The 17,853-nt window shown below is 51.3% G+C and overlaps 2 protein-coding genes across 4 annotated transcripts in view; one reads left to right on the forward strand and one right to left on the reverse strand.

Annotated features, from left to right (window-relative positions):
* GRIP2 (glutamate receptor interacting protein 2) overlaps positions 1-8,786 on the forward strand; it is a 36,280-nt gene extending 27,494 nt beyond the window's left edge. The window contains 3 exon segments of the mRNA XM_017896283.1: positions 3,430-3,573; positions 4,947-5,093; positions 6,103-8,786. Coding sequence (XP_017751772.1) covers positions 3,430-3,573; positions 4,947-5,093; positions 6,103-6,261 — 450 coding nt within the window. The 3' untranslated portion in view covers positions 6,262-8,786.
* A 1,777-nt stretch (positions 8,787-10,563) lies between these two features.
* Positions 10,564-17,853, reverse strand: part of SLC6A6 (solute carrier family 6 member 6) — an 88,199-nt gene continuing 80,909 nt past the window's right edge. For all 3 annotated transcript variants that reach the window (XM_017896258.1, XM_017896256.1, XM_017896255.1), the window contains exon 15: positions 10,564-15,043. In XM_017896258.1, coding sequence (XP_017751747.1) covers positions 14,903-15,043 — 141 coding nt within the window. In that variant the 3' untranslated portion in view covers positions 10,564-14,902. The remainder of the gene's footprint in view (positions 15,044-17,853) is intronic.

The following is a 17,853-nucleotide window of genomic DNA, read 5'->3' on the forward strand; positions in this document are numbered from 1 at the left end:
AACCAAGCTTATCTAACCTATGGCCCATGGGCTGCATGTAGCCCAGGATAGCTTTGAATTTTACACAAATTCATAAACTTTCTTAAAACATTATGAGATTTTTGTTTGCGATTTTTTTTTTTCCTCATCAGCTATTGTTAATGTCAGTGTATTTTATGTGTGGCCCAAGACAATTATCCCATGTGGCCCAGGGAAACCAATAGTTTGGACATCCCTGTAAACAGACTTACTTCGTTTCTTTTTTCTTTTTTTTTTTTTTGAGATAGAGTTTCACTCTGTCACTCAGGCTGGAGTACAGTCAGTGGCATGATCTCGGATCAGCTCACTACAACCTCCACCTCTTGGGTTCAAGCAATTCTCCTGCCTCAGCCACCCAAGTAGCTGGGGACTACAGGAACGTGCCATCATGCTTGGCTAATTTTTTTTTTTTTTTTTTGGTAGAGACAGGGTTTCGCCATGTTGCCCAGGTTAGTCTTGAACTCCTGATCTCAGGTGATCGGCCGGCCTTGGCCTCCCAAAGTTCTGGGATTACAGGTGTGAGCCGCTGTGCCAGTTCTCAAGTTTCTTTTTATTTCACTATTATTTTTAGTTTCCTGGGTATGGATTCGCCTACTTGTTTTGTCTGTGGGCAGGTGGGCTTTTCCATCTCGTCACTGCATGGCTTCCAGCCGCGGTCCCTTCCCAGGCGCCTGCCTTGCTGTGTGTGCTCCGCGTTGTTGACGCTTCGGTGAGATCACTCCTCACTTTGTCTCGGCTGTGGCCCTTGAACTTCACCAACTCCAGACTGGTTTTGACAGTAATTCCTCTGCTCAGTGTTTCTGCACTATTGTGGAAGGCAGATTCTGGCCCCACCCTCATGCAGAGGTCACACTAAGGGTTCTAGTTTGTCACAAGTGATCCCCCCCTCCTGCCTGTTCAAGTCTTGGTGGTTCCCTTCTTGTGCCCCTGTGGGCAGACATTTTCCAGTCACTATCCAGCAATGAGACAGCACTCACTTTCTAGAATGGTATCGTTTCCTGCTTTGAGACAACACTCTCTTTTCCCTGAACAGTATCCCAGCTCCAGACCTGTATGTTTCATTGTTACCTTCCATGGGCCACTAACTTCCATAAGCCAGACGGTTCCACTCCTGCTAATGCCTGTCTCTGAATTTTTCTTTCTTGCTTTGAAAGTGTTTATTTAACAAATTGAAATCTATAATCTCTACGTGTTTGAAGGGAGGTGTGAACTTCCTGTATCAGCTCAGTCTGCATTTTAACTGGAAGTCCTTGAATTCTACAATTTTAGGGGTCCGAGACCCTGCGATGCCTGGACTCCCTGATTCTGTGTTTTAATAACTCTATTATCCCGAAATGAGGGGTCTCATATATTTCCTTTTGGATGCTGGCTCCCAGGCAGGTGAAGATCATTTCTAAGATGTGAAAAAGGTGCTTTCCTGCCTCCTCATTCAATATCCACCCCTGTTTTCCTATCTTCCTCCCCACTCCAACCCAACAGTTTGGCCCTAAAAGAGTTTTTATTTTTTAGCAATAGGATCTTGCTCTGTTGCCCAGGCTGGAGTGCGGTGGCATGGTCTCAGCTCACTGCAACCTTCACCTCCCAGGTTCAGCAGATCCTCCTACCTCAGCCTCCCTAGTAGCTGGGACCACAGACATGCATCACCATGCCTGGCTAATAATTGTAGTTTTTGTAGAGAGGTTGTCTGGCTATGTTTGCCCAGGTTGGTCTCGAACTCCTAGGCTCAAACAATCCTCCTGCCTCCGCCTCCCAAAGTGCTGGGATTACATGCATGAGTCACCACGACCAACGTAAAACATTTTAATCATAATCTACCTTCCCTTAGGGGATCCCTAAAAGACCAACCCCCCGCACCCCAAATGGTCAGATAGAACTGTGCACTAATAGTAGGAACTCGGATACTGTGATAGGCAGAAGGAGAGACGTTTCTAGGCTGGGGAGACAATTGTTTGCCTGTAAGACTGTACGATGTCGCAGTAAGAAGTCCATCATCCCCTCCCAGCAGCTCCAGCACCCCCACCTCCATCTCTGGATTTCCCAGCCTGAGTGTGAAGCTGTTTCCCTCCGGGCTTCACACTCAGGCCTCCGGCTGGCAACTTAAAGCTTGGCATTCCCGATTGCTCAGCCCTCCCTCCCTGAGCCCGTTCTAACTCCACACCTTCTCTCCTTCCCCACTGGCACCATCCTTGTCCAGACCACCACTGTCTTGTCTTTGGACAACTACATGGCCCCGAACAGGTCTCCCTCCCAGCCTCCACTCCCGCTCCTGCAGCCCAGTCTTCATGTGGCAGTCGGAAGATGCTTCTAGATCCACACATTGTTTATGTCACCTTCTCTGCCTGGCTTCAGTCCTTCAGGGGCTCCCTGCTGCTCCTGGAATGAAGTTCACATTTCTTACTGTGGTCTAGAGGGTGCCGCAGGACTGGGCCCTCAGTCACCAGCCGCCAGGTTTGCTTCCAGATCCCTCCACCGCAGGGCTTTGCACATACTGTTTCCTCTGCCAGGGACTCTTCCCTGGGCCTCTTCTTCCTTGTCCTTTCAATTTCAGCTCTGGATGCTTCCCCACCCCTCACAGGACCAGGGCCACCTGTCCCAGGCTCTCACTTCCCGAGTGCCTCACCTCTGTAACACTTACTGCAGTGCATGATTTTATCTTATTTATGTTGGCAATTAGCAATGTAGCAGAGTGGTTAAGAGTTCTGACTTTGGGGCTGGGTGTGGTGGCTCATGCCTGTAATCCCAGCATTTTGGGAGGTTGAGGCGGACGGATAACCTGAAGTCGGGAGTTCGAGACCAGCCTGATCAACATGGAGAAACCCTGTTTCTACTAAAAAAGAAAATACAAAATTAGCTGGGCATGGTGGCACATGCCTGCAATTCCAGCTATTCAGGAGGATGAAGCAGGAGAATCGCTTGAACCTGTGAGGCGGAGGTTGAGGTGAGCCAAGATCGTGCCATTGCACTCCAGCCTGGGCAATAAGAGCAAAACTTTGTCTCAAAACAAAAAAAAAGAGTCTTGACTTTGGAACTAGACTCTGGTTTCAGATCTTTTTTATATCGCTAAGGAAATAAGCAGTTTCCTCATCTGTAAAGTGGAAAAAAATGGTATTTACTTGCATCATTGTACTGTGGCGAATAAAAGGAGTTATAGGTGTAAAGTGCTGAGAACTGACCTAGCAGTGGGTAGGCACGAATGACTAAGTGCCAGTGATTATTATTCTCATTGTTAGTGTGATTGGTTCATGACTTCCCACTCCACCACTGTTGGACCCAGCCCCAGTGGACAGGGACCACTTCTGTCCTGTTCACCATTGTCACCTTTGTGACTGGCACATAGTAGGTGTCAGTGGACACTGACTGCCTGATGGGACAAGCCAACAAGCATCTGAAAGAAGGGCCATGTTCCTGCAGGCATCCATCATGACAGGCACCGTGCAGAGGGCAGCCCTCGAGGGCAGGCCTGGCCACCAGCCTTGGCAGAGGGGACGGGAGGTACGAGCCTCTCCTGCAGAGATGGAGGAGCTGCTACTGCCTACACCCTTGGAGATGCACAAGGTAGGCACTGGGGGTGAGCACAGGAGACCTGGACCTGTGTCCTGATGCCATGAGCACCGTCATGGGACTCCAGAGTGGCTCTGCCCCTCTCGGGGCTTTATTCTCCTCCACCACAAAACCGGGTTGAGTTTTCCAAAATGCTCATCATTTGGGTGACACACACACTCATACACATGCACACCTGTGATTCACACTGGCTATTATTATTTTTCTTTAAGTAGATGTGCTTGTTTTTCCCCCACTTAAATTATTTTATGTATGTATTTATTTTTTTGAGACAGGGTCTGGCTCTGTTGCCCAGGCTGGAGTGCAGTTGCTCGATCAAGGCTCACTGCAGCCTTGACCTCCTGGGTTCAAGTGATCTTCCCACCTCAGGCCCCCAAGAAGCTGGGACCACAGGCATGCACCACTACACTTGGCTAATTTTTGTATTTTTTTAGAGACAGGGTTTCACCATGTTGCCCAGGCTGGTCTTAAACTCCTGGGTTCAAATAACCTGCCCACCTCAGCCTCTGAAAGTGCTGAGATTACATGTGTGAGCCACTGTGCCTGGCCTTAAGTTGTTTTGTATCTCATACACACATATTTACACATAACATATAAACCCTTCTACGTGTGTGTGACTTCTATGTATCTCACACAATGAGAAGCCAGTGTCTTGTGCCATCTATAGGTCATTATGTAAAAATAAGATACGAGCCAGACTTGGTGGCCCATGCCTGTAATCCCAGCACTTTGGGAGGCCAAGGTGGGTGGATCACAAGGTCAGGAGATCAAAACCATCCTGGCTAACATGGTGAAACCCCATCTCTACTAAAAATACAAAAATTAGCTGGGCATGGTGGCGCACGTCTGTAGTCCCAGCTATTCGGGAGGCTGAGGCAGGAGAATCGCTTGAACCCCGTAGAAGGAGGTTGCAGTGAACCGAGATCACGCCATTGCACTCCAGCCTGGGTGACAGAGTGAAACTCCATCTCAAAAAAAGAGAAAAACAAAAAGATGAGGACAATCCCTAGCCAATGGCCCTCAGAAGCTCTGAGCAGCTCTTTGGTAAATGGGAATGAGTCGGGGAAGGTAACAGTGCCCTGGGCAGGCCTCCTCCCTGATGGAGCCAAAGGACTGAGAAAGGGCTGAAAGGAAGTCACTCCTAAGGGCTCCCTTGTACTTGAGTGTTGTGGCTTGGAGCATCTGCTGTGGGAGAGAGGAGGAGGGGTTGGGGGTGGGTGAAGGCCAAGGGGCAGGAGGCTGGGGCACTGCAGCCTGGGGGGTGTGGTTGACCAGAGGCGCTGAATGCCAGACCAAGGGATCTGGGCTACTGTGAGAGGCTGGGGTCAAAGGTCAGAGTTCCAGGAACCTCCTCCTCCTGCTTCCAGGTGACCCTGCACAAGGACCCCATGCGGAATGACTTTGGTTTCAGCGTCTCAGATGGCCTCCTGGAAAAAGGCGTCTATGTCCACACTGTGCGCCCTGATGGGCCAGCCCACCGCGGGGGCCTCCGGCCCTTCGACAGGGTCCTGCAGGTAACGCTGGGGCAGGGGCTGCATAGTGGGGGTGGCATTGTTTCCTAGCCTGAGGGTGGGGAAAGAGCCTGCATCTATCACCTGTGAAGAGGGCAGGACAATGCAAGTCGTCTGAGTCAGGTTAGCCTAAGTTGCGATGCGGGCCCCAGCACCCTGAGGCTCAGAGGCTGAGCACACACAGACCTTTTTTCTTACACCCCATGCCCACTGTGGGCCAGTGGGGACCTTCCTCTCCCAGGGCTGATGGAGCATCTGCCCATCTTGGAACTGACTCTCTAAGACACGTGGCCTCTTCAGACTCCACAGCAGAGGAAACAGACTGGAAAGTCACACACAGATATTTTTCTGCCTTCACCCAGAAGCAACACTTGTCACCTTGCTTCACAGCTGATGGACCAAACCCCTCATGTGACCTTCCTAACCGCGAGGGAGCCTGGGAAGCGTGGGGCATCCTGTGCTGGGCACCCCGTGCTGCCCCTTCTCATGCCCTGGCTATTTTTGCTTCCTCAGTGTGGTTTTTGCCATATTTATATGAAATTTACTAATTCATGTTTTCTCTAAATTGATGGCACTTTTCAATTTGCATTGACTTTGAAAGGAAACTTTTGTCTCCATTAGGAGTGCAAATCTAGCACCCCCTGCTTTGAAATAGAAAGTGGGTGTAAAATGCAAATAAAATAGAAAGAAGACAATGTCACATCACACAGTTCTAGGCAGGAGGCTCTCTGAGTGTGTGGTCTGCTCTTTCATGTGAGAAAGGGAGAAAAACAGGAGTTAGAGGGGTATGAAGGGTATACCCGCCCCTTCCTAGGACTTTCTCTTTGATGAAACCTAACAGAATGACTGAGAGAGAGAGGAAGAATGTTCCTGTGTGTGTGGTGCTGGAGATGTCAGGGCTTGTGTCAAGGCTGGGGCAGGGCCCACCTTTAGGACATCACATGCCTCTTGCTCCCTTCAGCCCCGCAGGGCTGACACCTCGGCTCTGTTCCCTTGGTTGTGCCCCATGCAGGTCAACCACGTCCGTACACGGGACTTCGACTGCTGCCTGGCGGTGCCGCTTCTGGCCGAGGCGGGCAATGTCCTGGAGCTGGTCATCAGCCGCAACCCACTGGCACACAGCAGCCGGGCCCCCCGAGCGCCAGGCCCCAGCAGTCCCCGGATGCTCTGAAGTCAGCATGTGGGCCGAACTCCTAAGGGGCCACCCAGGCAGATCCTGGATCCCAGACACGTAGCTGGGCTGGAGAAGCGGCCACCCACTCATTCATCTGTTGGTCTGGCAGACCCTGAGCCTGGGGTGATGCTTGGTCTCTATTCCCCAGGTCTGTGGTGACTGGGGTACCAGGCAGGGAGGCCTGCCCAAGTTGGAGTGACAGCTGGGGTCTCTCACCAAGTTGGGTCTCCAAGATGCCCAGAGGAGCCTCCCTTAAGAAGGGTTGGCACAGGCTGCTCAGCCGAGAGGAGAGAGGCCTGGTGGCTATCCCAGGTCCCTGTGGGGCCTCCTTGGAGAGGTCGAAGACGTAGGGAGCACTTCCTCCCAGCAGAGCCATGGAGCTGGAATGAGCTGCAAGGAGGAGTGAGTTCTCGGTCACAGGAGGTGAGCAGGCAGGAGCTGGATACCCCAGCGCAGTCATGCATTGGGGCATGAGGCATTCCCATGATGCGTGCACACGCGCTCGGGGGGTTGGCTTCCTGGTGGGGAGCCACTTCCTCTAGAGACTCAGCCACCAGGAAGGATACTGCTTCAGATGGGAGCCCAGCTCCTTCGCTTCTCCAGAATGGGGGTTTGGGGCTTGCTAGTCCTGAGATTCTCAGATTCCCAGAATCTGGTCCCCACTTATGAGACTCTTAAGTTGGGGCATCTGGGATCCCAGGAAGTGTTGGCCCTTTGATTCCGAAAGTGGGTGATTCTTTCATTTCAGCATCTCAGTCTGAAGCTTCTGGCACTTGAGACTGTGGTTCTGGGCCCATTGGGCAGACTCTATAGGCCTTGGGCTCTCAGTCCTCCTGCTGCTTCTGTAGGCCATGTGGCCACTGACCCATCTGCACGCCCACTCAGCCCAAGCCCCTCCTTGTGGGAGGGGTCATTTTTGGGACAAAAGACCCTGGAGCTTCCATTCGCCTGTCATCCAATGAAGATTGAAAAGTGATGGACACAGGACCTGTAAGGCGTAGCGCTGTCTTTACAGCCAGATCAGTGGAGGAAGAGGAGAAAGAGGGAGGGAGATGGGAGAGAGATGGGCCAGAGGAAAAGATGGGACACTTGCCCAGTGGAGGGTGTCCAAAGTGCTTATTCAAAGAAGTGTATTCCCACTTGAAATCTGGAAGCACCAGCATCCCTTAAAATAATTGTCCTCAGTGTCCACAAATCAGAGACCCTCTTCATTTTGAGAAGGGTGTGGGCCTCCCTGGCTGGTCTAGCAAGTGGTGCCTGGGGTAGAGTGGGCAGGCGGGTGTAGCCAGGGCTGGAGATGTGCTTTGCCTGGCCCAGCTCTCACAGGGGTCTCTGGAAAATGGGGCACCCACTCCCACCTCCACCTGTCTCCAACCTGGGATCCTGGAGGCCAGAAAAGTGCTCTTCCATTTCAGAGAACAGATGGGGAGTCAAGAGGTCTATTCTTTTCACCCTGGGTCTGTTACCTGTTTGCTGTGTGACCCTGTCTGGGTTGGACCCCCAGCCCATCTGGATGATCACAGGTGGACAGTCTGAGCTGGATGATCACAGGTGGACAGTCTGAGCAGACACAGGCTTCCTGGTCAGGGACAGAGCCGTGTCTACCGACCCACCAAGGCCCCCTTGGGGAACTGCTCACGCTGTCTCCCTGGGGCCTGCCTCCCTTACCCCTCCCCTCCACTTCCCCAGGCCCTGCCCCTTGTTGCCCTCCCTGAGGGCCCTGCATGCTTGTGCCTGGGGTGCTCAGCACCTCTGCTATCTTGGATTCCTGTGTACTTAGCCCAGGGGGAAAGGGCACTGCCTACCTGTCACAGGGCACCAAGCAAAAGCCAAGAGCCCTCACTTTGCGGGGGAGGGACAGCACAGCAGAGGTGTGGCTTCTGGACTCAAGCAGCCATAGCTGTGTGACCTTGGACAGGTGGCTCAGTGTCTCTGGACCTCTGCTAAGCAGTAGGGCTGGACAGGACACACTCTCAGGGCCTCTCGGCTTGGGAAAACTGCACTGACTCCAGGACTCCAGGCGAGGGAAGATGCACCTGACTCTAACCAGTACCCCCTCTGCCTCCTCGGGCTGAGGCCTCTGCCATTCTCCCAAACGTATGCAATCAGGCCCGCGCTGGGCCTCCAGCCACGCCGGCCTCCTCATATGCAATATTTCTTCTGGCTTCTCGTGGGGATGGTTCATCCCCGACTTGACATTTCCTGACACCTTTCCCCAGTGAGCGCCCTGCCTGCCTATGCATTTTGGGAACAGCCCCTGTGACATGTCCCCTTCCACCACCCCCTTCCCCAAAGCTGTATTTTTCTCTGGCTGAGATGAGAACATATTCCTTGTAAAGTATTTTTCTACATCGGGTTTTCTTAGGGCTCTTGGGAAGCACAAACGCCAAGGGGCTGTATTGCAAAGGCCGCTTATGGTCTGTTTGGGGCCCTCATCTAAGTCTTTGTCCCACCAGGGGTTGCAGTGGCTTGGGGTAAGTGCTATGGGGATGATTTTTTTTTAATAAAATTATTTAAATCCACCTAGAGTAGAAGTTTGCTTTTTTAACAAAATCATGGGTTGGCAAGTCAGCTTCTGTATGGGTCTGGTGACATCTCACCTGATTTTGATGATTCATTAATTCAAAAAGTTTGCCATTTGCTTCCATCATCCAGCCCCTGGGCAACATGAATCAGACAGATTTAGGTCATGTCTGCACATTCTGGTGGCAGGAAGACAATCAACAAGTAAGCAAATAAATAATTATTTCAAAAGGCATCAAGGGCAACAAGGAAAACAAAAAGGAGTAATGGGATAGAGGCACCAGGGTGAGGGGCTTTAGCTCACAATGTTAGGAGGAGTTTCTCTCAAGAGGCGACATTTGCAATGAGACCTGATGACAGGCGCCAGCCTCCGTGGAGACCTGGAGGAAGAGTGTCTCAGGAAGCGGACACAGCCAATGTGAAGGCCCTGAGATAGGAACGAGTTTGATGGTTTCAAGGAAGAGAAAGAAGGCCTGGGAGGGGAATGAGGCTGGAGACTAGGTTGGAGGTAGCAGGGATCAGGGGGAATAGATTTGATTCTCTGTGCAGCGGAAAGCCAGAGGCAAACAGTGGTGCCTGCGTATGGAGTCTCTTTAGCCCAGGTTGGGAAGGTATTGGCAGGAGGGCAACCTGGGTCTGGCTGCTCTCCTGGAGTGTCCAGTGTCTAGGGCAGGTGAGCTGTGGGGTCTGGGACCCAGAGGCCAGGGCCAGGCCCCACTGGGGAGGCCACAGTTCTGTGAGCAGAGGAAGAGCTTTTTTCCAGGAAGCGAGTATCCTGTCTTGGGAGCAGTGTAGGCAGGGGAAAGCCCAAGGCAGGCGGCAGGCACTGCTCTAAGCCCTTTGCAAGAATTTGCTGGTTCCTCCCAATAGCCTTCGGAGGTGGACTCTATTCTTGTCCCATCATTACAGATGAGGAAACAGGCACAAAGAGGTTGAGTAACTTGCCCAAGGCCACACAGGTAGTAAGGGATGGAACCAGGGCTTGAACACAAGCCACATGGCCAGGACACATAGAGAGAGGGAGGGAGGGAGGCAGAGGCTGTCATAAAGAGCCAGAAAATGGGGGTAGGGTGGTCTTTTATTCTAACATTGTCTATAAATGAGTTACTGAGAATTTTGTCTGGTTAGTTGGGCAAAGGACTCAACTGACTCCCGAGTTTGTCCATCCCAAAGGGTGGGGGTGCTGTTGGCAGGAAGGCTGCCCCGAACGTGGACCTGTTCTGACCCCAGAGAGCCTTAACTGGGTATTAATGAGTGCCTGGACCTGGTGGTGGGGAAGTGGGAGAAGGGCAATCAGGTTTGCTTCTCCTCTATGCTTCCCCCACCCGCCACCCACCACCTGCTTTCTGCACTTCCGACAGGGCAGCCCAAGGCTAAAAAGGAGGGACTGAAAGCCGCAGCAGGTGAGCACCTAAGGCTAACAGCATCACCTCCAATCATCCCGGTGGCCTTGATGGGAACAATGGTTTAGTCCAGATGGGGAAACTGAGGGTCAGGTGACTGCTGCCAGATCTCCCAGTTGTACAGGGCTGGGCATGTAGCAGGTAGAATCAGTAGAACCAGTAGAGCCAAGAGCTCGTGGGCCCGGGTGCGAAATCAGGTTCTTTCATGGACTTGCTGTGTACCCCGAGCGAGAAAGCTGCTTCCTTTGTGAGCTTCCATGTCGGAACCTCTAACCTGGGATAATACCTACCTTTGAGGAGCGTCCTGGGATTGGACGGGAAGCCCTTCATAAAATGTAAAGTGTTTTTTAACACACAACACAAGCCACACATGTTGGATGTTAAAAAGGAAATGTTTATTTTTGTGTTATAAGGTGATTACAAACTCCTCTAAAAAAAGCAAAGATGAATTTAAAATATCGATATACATATTTATCTAAAAAGCAAAAGAGAAGAAAACCCCTGCAAATACAGGGAATCATAAAACATTTATACACAAAAGCTTGTATACTGCAAGACTGAACTACACACCAAGGATCTTGTTCAAATACAAATGTTCCTCCTCAGAAGAGTCTCTTGTTGGTTGATTTTTTTTTTTATATAAAAGTTTAAAATACCTTAAAAATATTTTGAAGTTTTAAAAAAATGTCCTGATGAGCCAGACATATTTCTGGAAGGAGGCAAGACCCACGTTCTCAGTTTTCTCTTGTGCTAAATACAGAGTCACAGTTGCTAGGGATTGGGAGATTAATTGGGTAAAAAAAAAAAAAAATGAAGCCAACATTTCAATTTGAAGTCAAATATATAACAGGATGCTCCATCCCTCGGAGAACATGCCAGAACATGTCTGTAGTGACACCCACAAGAGAACAATGAAAAAATGCTTCCTATTACAATGATATATATTCTGAGGGTCAGGGAAAGAAGGAAAGGGGGAGCGCTTCCCCCTGCTTTCTGGACTGCCCACCTCTACAAGTTTTGCTCTCTGGGTTTGTTTTGTTTAGTCTTGTGGTTTTGTACTTTGATTTTTGCACACAGTGGTATTTACTGCATCTACACAGACAGCCTGGCCTGGGACCACATGGGTCTGAGGGATGGATGGGACCTCAGGCCACCTTGAAGGATTTTCTCTAGGGTCCTTGTGTCTGAGTCTTGGGTGGGGTGGGGTGGGGGGAGCAGTTAGGTGCCTCTGCCTTTAGACTGGCTACCCATAGCATTTCCCCAGGGAGAGGGGCTGTGCTGGGAGATGCTGGCTGGGTGGGGGACCATTGTGTGGTGGTACCTGGGCGATATGTAAGAGTGCCCTGAACTGGGCTGGGGGGCCATGCTGTGCTCTCCCCTTGTGTTTCCCCACTGTCTTTGGGGGTGTGCTGGGGATCCGGGGGGCAGTGCAGGAGCTGCACATGGCCCAGGGGTTATGCTGTCCTGGAAGGAGAGCATCCAAGGCCACTTCCTGCTGCCTGGAAACTCCCTGCAGAGCCTTGGGGTCAGTCTGGAGCCAGGGCGACTTCATCTAAATCCTGCCTAAGGATCTGGCACACCTCTGGCTTCTCTGCACCTCAGTTCCCTCTTGCACAAACAGGGATCTCAATTCCTAGCTCACCAAGGGCTGCTGGGAAGAAGGAGGGCCCCGTGCAGGGCTGGGGTGTGCAGGCGAGGCCGGAGTCACCCAGCTCACCAAGCCACAGTATGGGTCCAGTTCTGCGAGGATGTGGGATTGTGGGTGCTGCTGCTCCCCTCATCCCTGAACATGGAGGGGAGGGCATTTCCTTTTCCATAAAGGCTTATCTTTGGTTGTCAGGAAGACCTTGAGGATGTTGCTGGATGCGGCCCTGGTCATACATTCACCATTCCCTGCACCTACCTCGGAGAACCTGCAGCTAGAGCTGTTTCAAGAAAATCCATTCCTGGCTCACAGTTCCTCCCTGGGCCTCAGTTACCTCATTTACATCAAGGGCATTGGGTTAGGGGACCCTGGAGGCCCTTCTCTCCCTGACCATCAGGAAATCTCCACTGTGGCCCTAGCATGGCCCATCTCAACGCGGCATCTCCCACTTCATCTTAAAAAGTTGCTTTAAACAACCCTCTCGTTTCCTTTCCAGATCTGGCTGGCTGGGCTATGTGCGAGCACCAGCATTTCTGATCCATCCCAAGCAGAAAGCAGGTGAAGGACTTTGCCCATTCTCTATAGACAGGTGGACCAGAGTCATGAGCTCTCACAGAAAGTTTCGTTTAGACGGAGACATGAAGGTTAAGCATTATTACACAGGTACTCACAGAGCTACGCTCTGCACACAGAGCCAGGGCTGGGCGAGAGGGCTCTGATTGGAGACAGGTGCCTTGGGGAGGGTCGAGGAACGGCTTGGGGAAGGTGGCCGGCCTTCCTTCCAGGCGGGGCCTGGGGACTTGGTCTGCATGTGTCTTTGGTCTAGAATTTGGTCTGGGAATCTTATAAGAAGAGGCCTTCCTCAGGCCATGTCCAGAATGTTACAATTTGCCTACCAACCCAAAATACTGTGGCCTTTCACCCAGGGAGCCCCTGCTGGGGAGATGGAGACTGAAATGACCACAAATGCCCGGGTAGCCACTGCGTGCCAAGCCCCCTCTCCCTCACGTGCCACCTGCCCTCAATCATTGACAGTGGTTAGTTTACGAAAGTTATATAAGACAAAGGAAAACAGGTCACAATGCTACTCCATAAAATCAGGGGAAAAACAGTAAAATCAAATCAGACACAACGGCAACCATAAATACATAGAAAAATAGGAACAAGTTAAAATCGTTGAGAGTTTGGAATAGGACTGGGTGTTGTTTGGCAGAGTAGATAGCTTTGGAAACAGTGAAATATGTATGCCTGCCAAAGATGGGGTTCAGAATTGCCCCTTGGGAGGGGGGCACCAAAGGCTTACTCCTCCTCCCAAATTTAAGAAGGGGGTTTCCAGGGTTCCAAGAGCCCCTGCTATGAAAACTCTCTGGTCTGCACCCCTCGAGGCAGTCAGTCACTGCCTATGTGCGTGGTCATGTTTCGGTTTCATTTAGACTGAGCTTGGAAGTGACTGTTCAAATGGCACAGTTTAGGTCCAGATAGGGGCTGGGTGGGGTGTGTCTGCCCACGGGATTTGAAAGGTATAGTACCTTCTCTCCTGGTTCAGAGACAACCTCTGCTCCACATAAGGCCCTTGGTCAAGCCAGTTCTGGGGGCCAGGACCCTGACAATCCTAACCTTCTAGAAAACTCTCCTAGGCCTTCTCTTTTGGGTCCCCAGGTGGTAAATGTCTGACACCAGCTATTGCAGGGGTTTTGAAGTGAAGAGCTTTGTTATATTCTAGGTCAGCACCACGGGCTGCCCTTGTTCTGAACTGGGAGCACTTCCCCCAGTGGAGGATCCAGACTCGAAAGCTGCTCTTGGTGTGCCTTGTTAGGTGCCAGGGCAGCCTGGGGTAGCATCTTTAATGAGGACTTGGCAGGAGTCTCCCAGGCTGAGAGCGGGGAGTGGGGAGATGAGGAAAGAAAGCACCCCTCCCCGACACCGGGCCCACCTGCATGCCTGGGGCCTATATCCTCTGATCCACTCACCTCCCCACCACTCCCCTAGTCCCTCAACAGGTGTGTCATGCTTCATTCCTGCAGGCAACTTTAAGAGAGGCTGAGATGTTGCCTGGGGAATGACCAGAACCTGTTATGACCCCGTTCAAATGCAACAGACTCATCTGAGCCCTGAGACCCCAGCTCCTGCCGGGAGAGCCTCTAGTCCCTCTCTGCCTGGAATGCCCCAGGAAGGACTGTGGCCTCCTGTGCCTTCACCACCTCTTGTGAGGCTGAGTTGTGAGCCTCATTCCTGTCAGCCTTCTTGGATCTCTAGCAGCTCCCTCTCTGGCCAATGGGCGTTGATGGTCTACTGACTATCCACTCACCATCTCAAAATTAAAAGTGGGCTTTTGCTTCTGGTATAAGTTTCTACTGCTCTTAGAATCAGACTTCTGCTATAGGGCCTCCTCATTTAGCTTCGGCCAGTCTCCTTTATGTGAAGGATTGGTTCATTCCTTTGGCATCTCTCTTTGCTAAGCTACGTTTAATGAGGTATCTCCTCACAGTCCTCCTTTCTCCTTACCTCTGGGTCTGCCAGCTAGTGGGTCCTCTCTCCGGCTATTTCTTCCATCTGAACCAGGATTTGGAAGGTATACCACCTTAAGATGGGTGTAGAGTCCCAGGAAAATTCCATCCTGCGTTTACTGGACAGAATTTTCTGCCAGCTACACAGCACCGAAGAATTGCTTTTGAAAATGAGATCTATTGCTGGCAAGAAGATCAATTCAAGTGGTAAAAGTGTATGACAATCTTTAAGTGTATATATACTTATATGTAAAAAAAAATACAAAGAAAAATTTACCAAATTCCCATAAAATACATCTAATTCAGTATGAAAGCTCTGGCTCTCCACGGACATCTTCCCGTGGGTTTTCTTTTTGTACAAAATATCCCCCAAATCAAAACAAAACACACACACACGATACACACACACACACACACATACCCACAATTACATTTTCTGTGACAATTACAAAAAAAAAAAAAATCCTAGTGCAAATATAAAGCTCTGTAAACCTGGTCCTATGAGAATCTAATGTTAGTAAACAGCAGGAAAGCGGCCGGCCCCGTCGACCCGAGAGAGCTCACATCATGGTCTCCACAATGATATGGGTCGGTTTCACGAGAGCGCCGTTCATGACGGTGCGAGAGTTGTAGGGTGTGGCTCCCTCACGCTCCACAGCCCAGCGGTTGGGTTCCCTTGGGGTCAGCAGGTACTTGACTCTCTGGAGAAGGATGACAGGAGTGAGGGGGGAAAGGTGAGGTGGCCTGGTCTCCCCTTCGCCGGGGCCATCTGCCTCCTCCTGAATTGGCTGATATGCTGTTTGTCTTGGGCAAACTCACACCCTCTCTGATCTCCTGTTTTTGTTCTTTTTGGAAATAATGGAATTGAACTAAGGCGCTCCTAAGGTCCTGCTAGGCCCTAACTCAAGGCAGAACTCCTGTTGGTAGTTTCCTTCCTTGGCCAAACCCCTGCTTACATTCCTATAGGGACGGGGGACTCAACCTTCACATGCTTTTCTCTTCTATGGAACTAAAATATGCCTCCCTGTGATTCTCTCCCCCTGATTCCTCTGCCTTGCAAAGCAGCAGTTGAGTTCCTGTCATTTGTATGCCCTGAGTTGGACAACTGTCTTAAGCCTCCATGGCTCCCACCTTCCCCAAGGAGAAACTCCAAACTCCTCAGCCTCCCATAAGCTACACTTCCTGCCTTCTTGCAGAGACAGGTCTTCCCTAGTTCCGTGAAGGCATCCAGTCCTCCCAGCAGGGTTTACGTCTTAAGGGCTTGGAGAACCTCGCTTGCATTTGAGCTGCCCTTCAAAGAGACAGGAGCTGAATGGGAATTCTAGATCACTCCTGAGCAGGGTGTTTTGTCCTTACAGTTGGCTGAGTGTCCCTCTCCAAGGATACTCAGAAAATCCATGTCAGAACTGGGACTCAACCAGACTCCCACCCCGAGTCCACCTCTTGTCAAGTGTCCACTCAGAGACTTGAATAGGCCGGCAGTTGAAACAAACGAAACAAACAAACCAGCAAACAAAACCAGCCCTCTTTCTAGGCATTTACATTCAACCTAGGTATGTTACAAACTTTTAAAAGCTGCTTATTAAAAGCTACGGTATTTCATTAAAAAACCCAGTTTTCAGTAATCCCAGCACTTTGGGTAACAGGAGGATCGCTCAAGGTCAGGATTTAAAAGCAGCCTGGGCAATACAGTGAGACCCTAACTCTTAAAAAAAAATTAGCCAGGCATGGTGGTACGTGCCTGTAGTCCAAGTTACTCCGGAGGCTGAGGAAAGAGGATCGCTTGAGCCCAGGAGTTTGAGGCTGTGATTATGCCACTGCACTCCAGCCTGGGCAAAGGAGCAAGACCCTGTCTCTATTATTATTATTTTTTTTTAAATTCAGTTTTCCCTCTTTTCTTGAAAAGCTGCAAGATCTGGCAACTCCAGGCCCAGGTCCCCTCCATACAGCACCTTCTCTAGTTTGCTTCCAGCCCTACCCCCGTGGCTTCCCTCACCTGAGCCACCTGCCAGCTCTCCCCCCATCACTTTGCCTCTCCACATCCATACAATTGGCTGTGCATGGGAGGGTGGAGGAGAGTCAAATCCCCAGGCAGCCACTTGGGGCTTTGCCTACACAGGAGGCTCAGGCAGAGCTGGAACCATCCTGGGACAGAGATCTGGGTTTGCCAGAAACTGGCTCAGAGAGAAGCTCATGGCTGGCAGGATGCCTCAACTTGTGCAGGTGGGAGCCCCTGAGGGGCACATAAAGAAAGATAGACTGATGGTGGCTCAACTGCCTTCAGAGGGGCCTTTGGTGAACTCAGATTGGCACAGGAGGATGGTACCAGTGTGGGGTGAAGCCTGCCCTCACCCACTCCCCAACCTCTTTCCCCCATGCCAACTCCACTCCACCCAAACTTCTAAATGTGGGCTGGACCAATATTTTAAAATGAGGCTTTGAAGGACACTAAGTTAGTGACCTGTTGGATGTCCCCCTGAACCAATGGTACGTAATTGCTGTGGGTACTCACCAATCAGAACAGAGACCCCTAGACCAATCAGAACCTTTAGAGACCCCTTGCTGTGCCCTAATGAACCCTTTGGCTTCTGGATAGTAAGGACATTCTGGAAATTCTGGTTGGGTTGGCCTGGAGTATTGAGGGGTCACCTGGAGGGCTCAGGACAGTCACTGTTCCCTGTCTGTCCCCAGGCCCAGTATTTCAGTCTGTTAACAGCTCATAGAGCCATTCAGTGTTCTGGCTAAAGACTGGTTGGGGTCCTGCCCTCTGTCCTCTGAAAAAATAGAATGGGTCAAAAGCTCCAGGAAAACCCCAGGGGCCTCCCCAGTTTCAAGGATTTCTTCCTGCCCTGCCAGCTTCCTCAGTCTCCCCTCCCTCCCCTGCCACCAGCACCACCTCCAGGCCATTCCCCTGCCCAGGAGGAAACAGGACCCAGCCCAGCAGGGAGCCAGGGCCCCAGGACATCCTGGCTCCAGATTTTTAAAAGAGAATAACAATAAAAACAGCCCTGAACAAAACAGCGCACTCTTGGAGTCAGCCCAAGCTCAAAAGGTTAAGGGAGATTCTGAGAAAAGAATTTCTTGGAAAGAGTGGGGCCTTTGCCAGGGCCTGGGATCTCCAGGGCTGTTGGAGGAATTTCTGAGAGGACGCTGAAGGTAGGTGGGGCCAGGGGAGGCCCCAGCAGGCACAAAGGCAGAGGTCTGGCTGCCGCCACAGATCCGGAGAAGACCCCAGCATGGGCTGGGATGATCCTAAATTTGGCTCCTCAATAAGAGAAGGCATCTGGGTGGGGCTCAGGCTTCCTCCCCAGGTTCCTGTCTTTGTCCCACTGCTTCAGGAACATGGCCCCACTAGTCCCAGGATAAAGCCCTAGCTCTTAGCTTGGCATCCAAAGCTACAGTCACCTCTCCAGCCTCACTGCCCACCCCCACCCTGCCAACACCAGGAACACCTTCCCTCTCACATTCTCCACCTGGCAAGTTCCTCCTCGCCCCATAGCCCGGCTTCCAA

The sequence above is a fragment of the Rhinopithecus bieti genome, unplaced genomic scaffold, assembly GCF_001698545.2.
Source record: "Rhinopithecus bieti isolate Rb0 unplaced genomic scaffold, ASM169854v2 scaffold_26131, whole genome shotgun sequence".
Taxonomy (NCBI): Eukaryota; Metazoa; Chordata; class Mammalia; order Primates; family Cercopithecidae; genus Rhinopithecus; species Rhinopithecus bieti.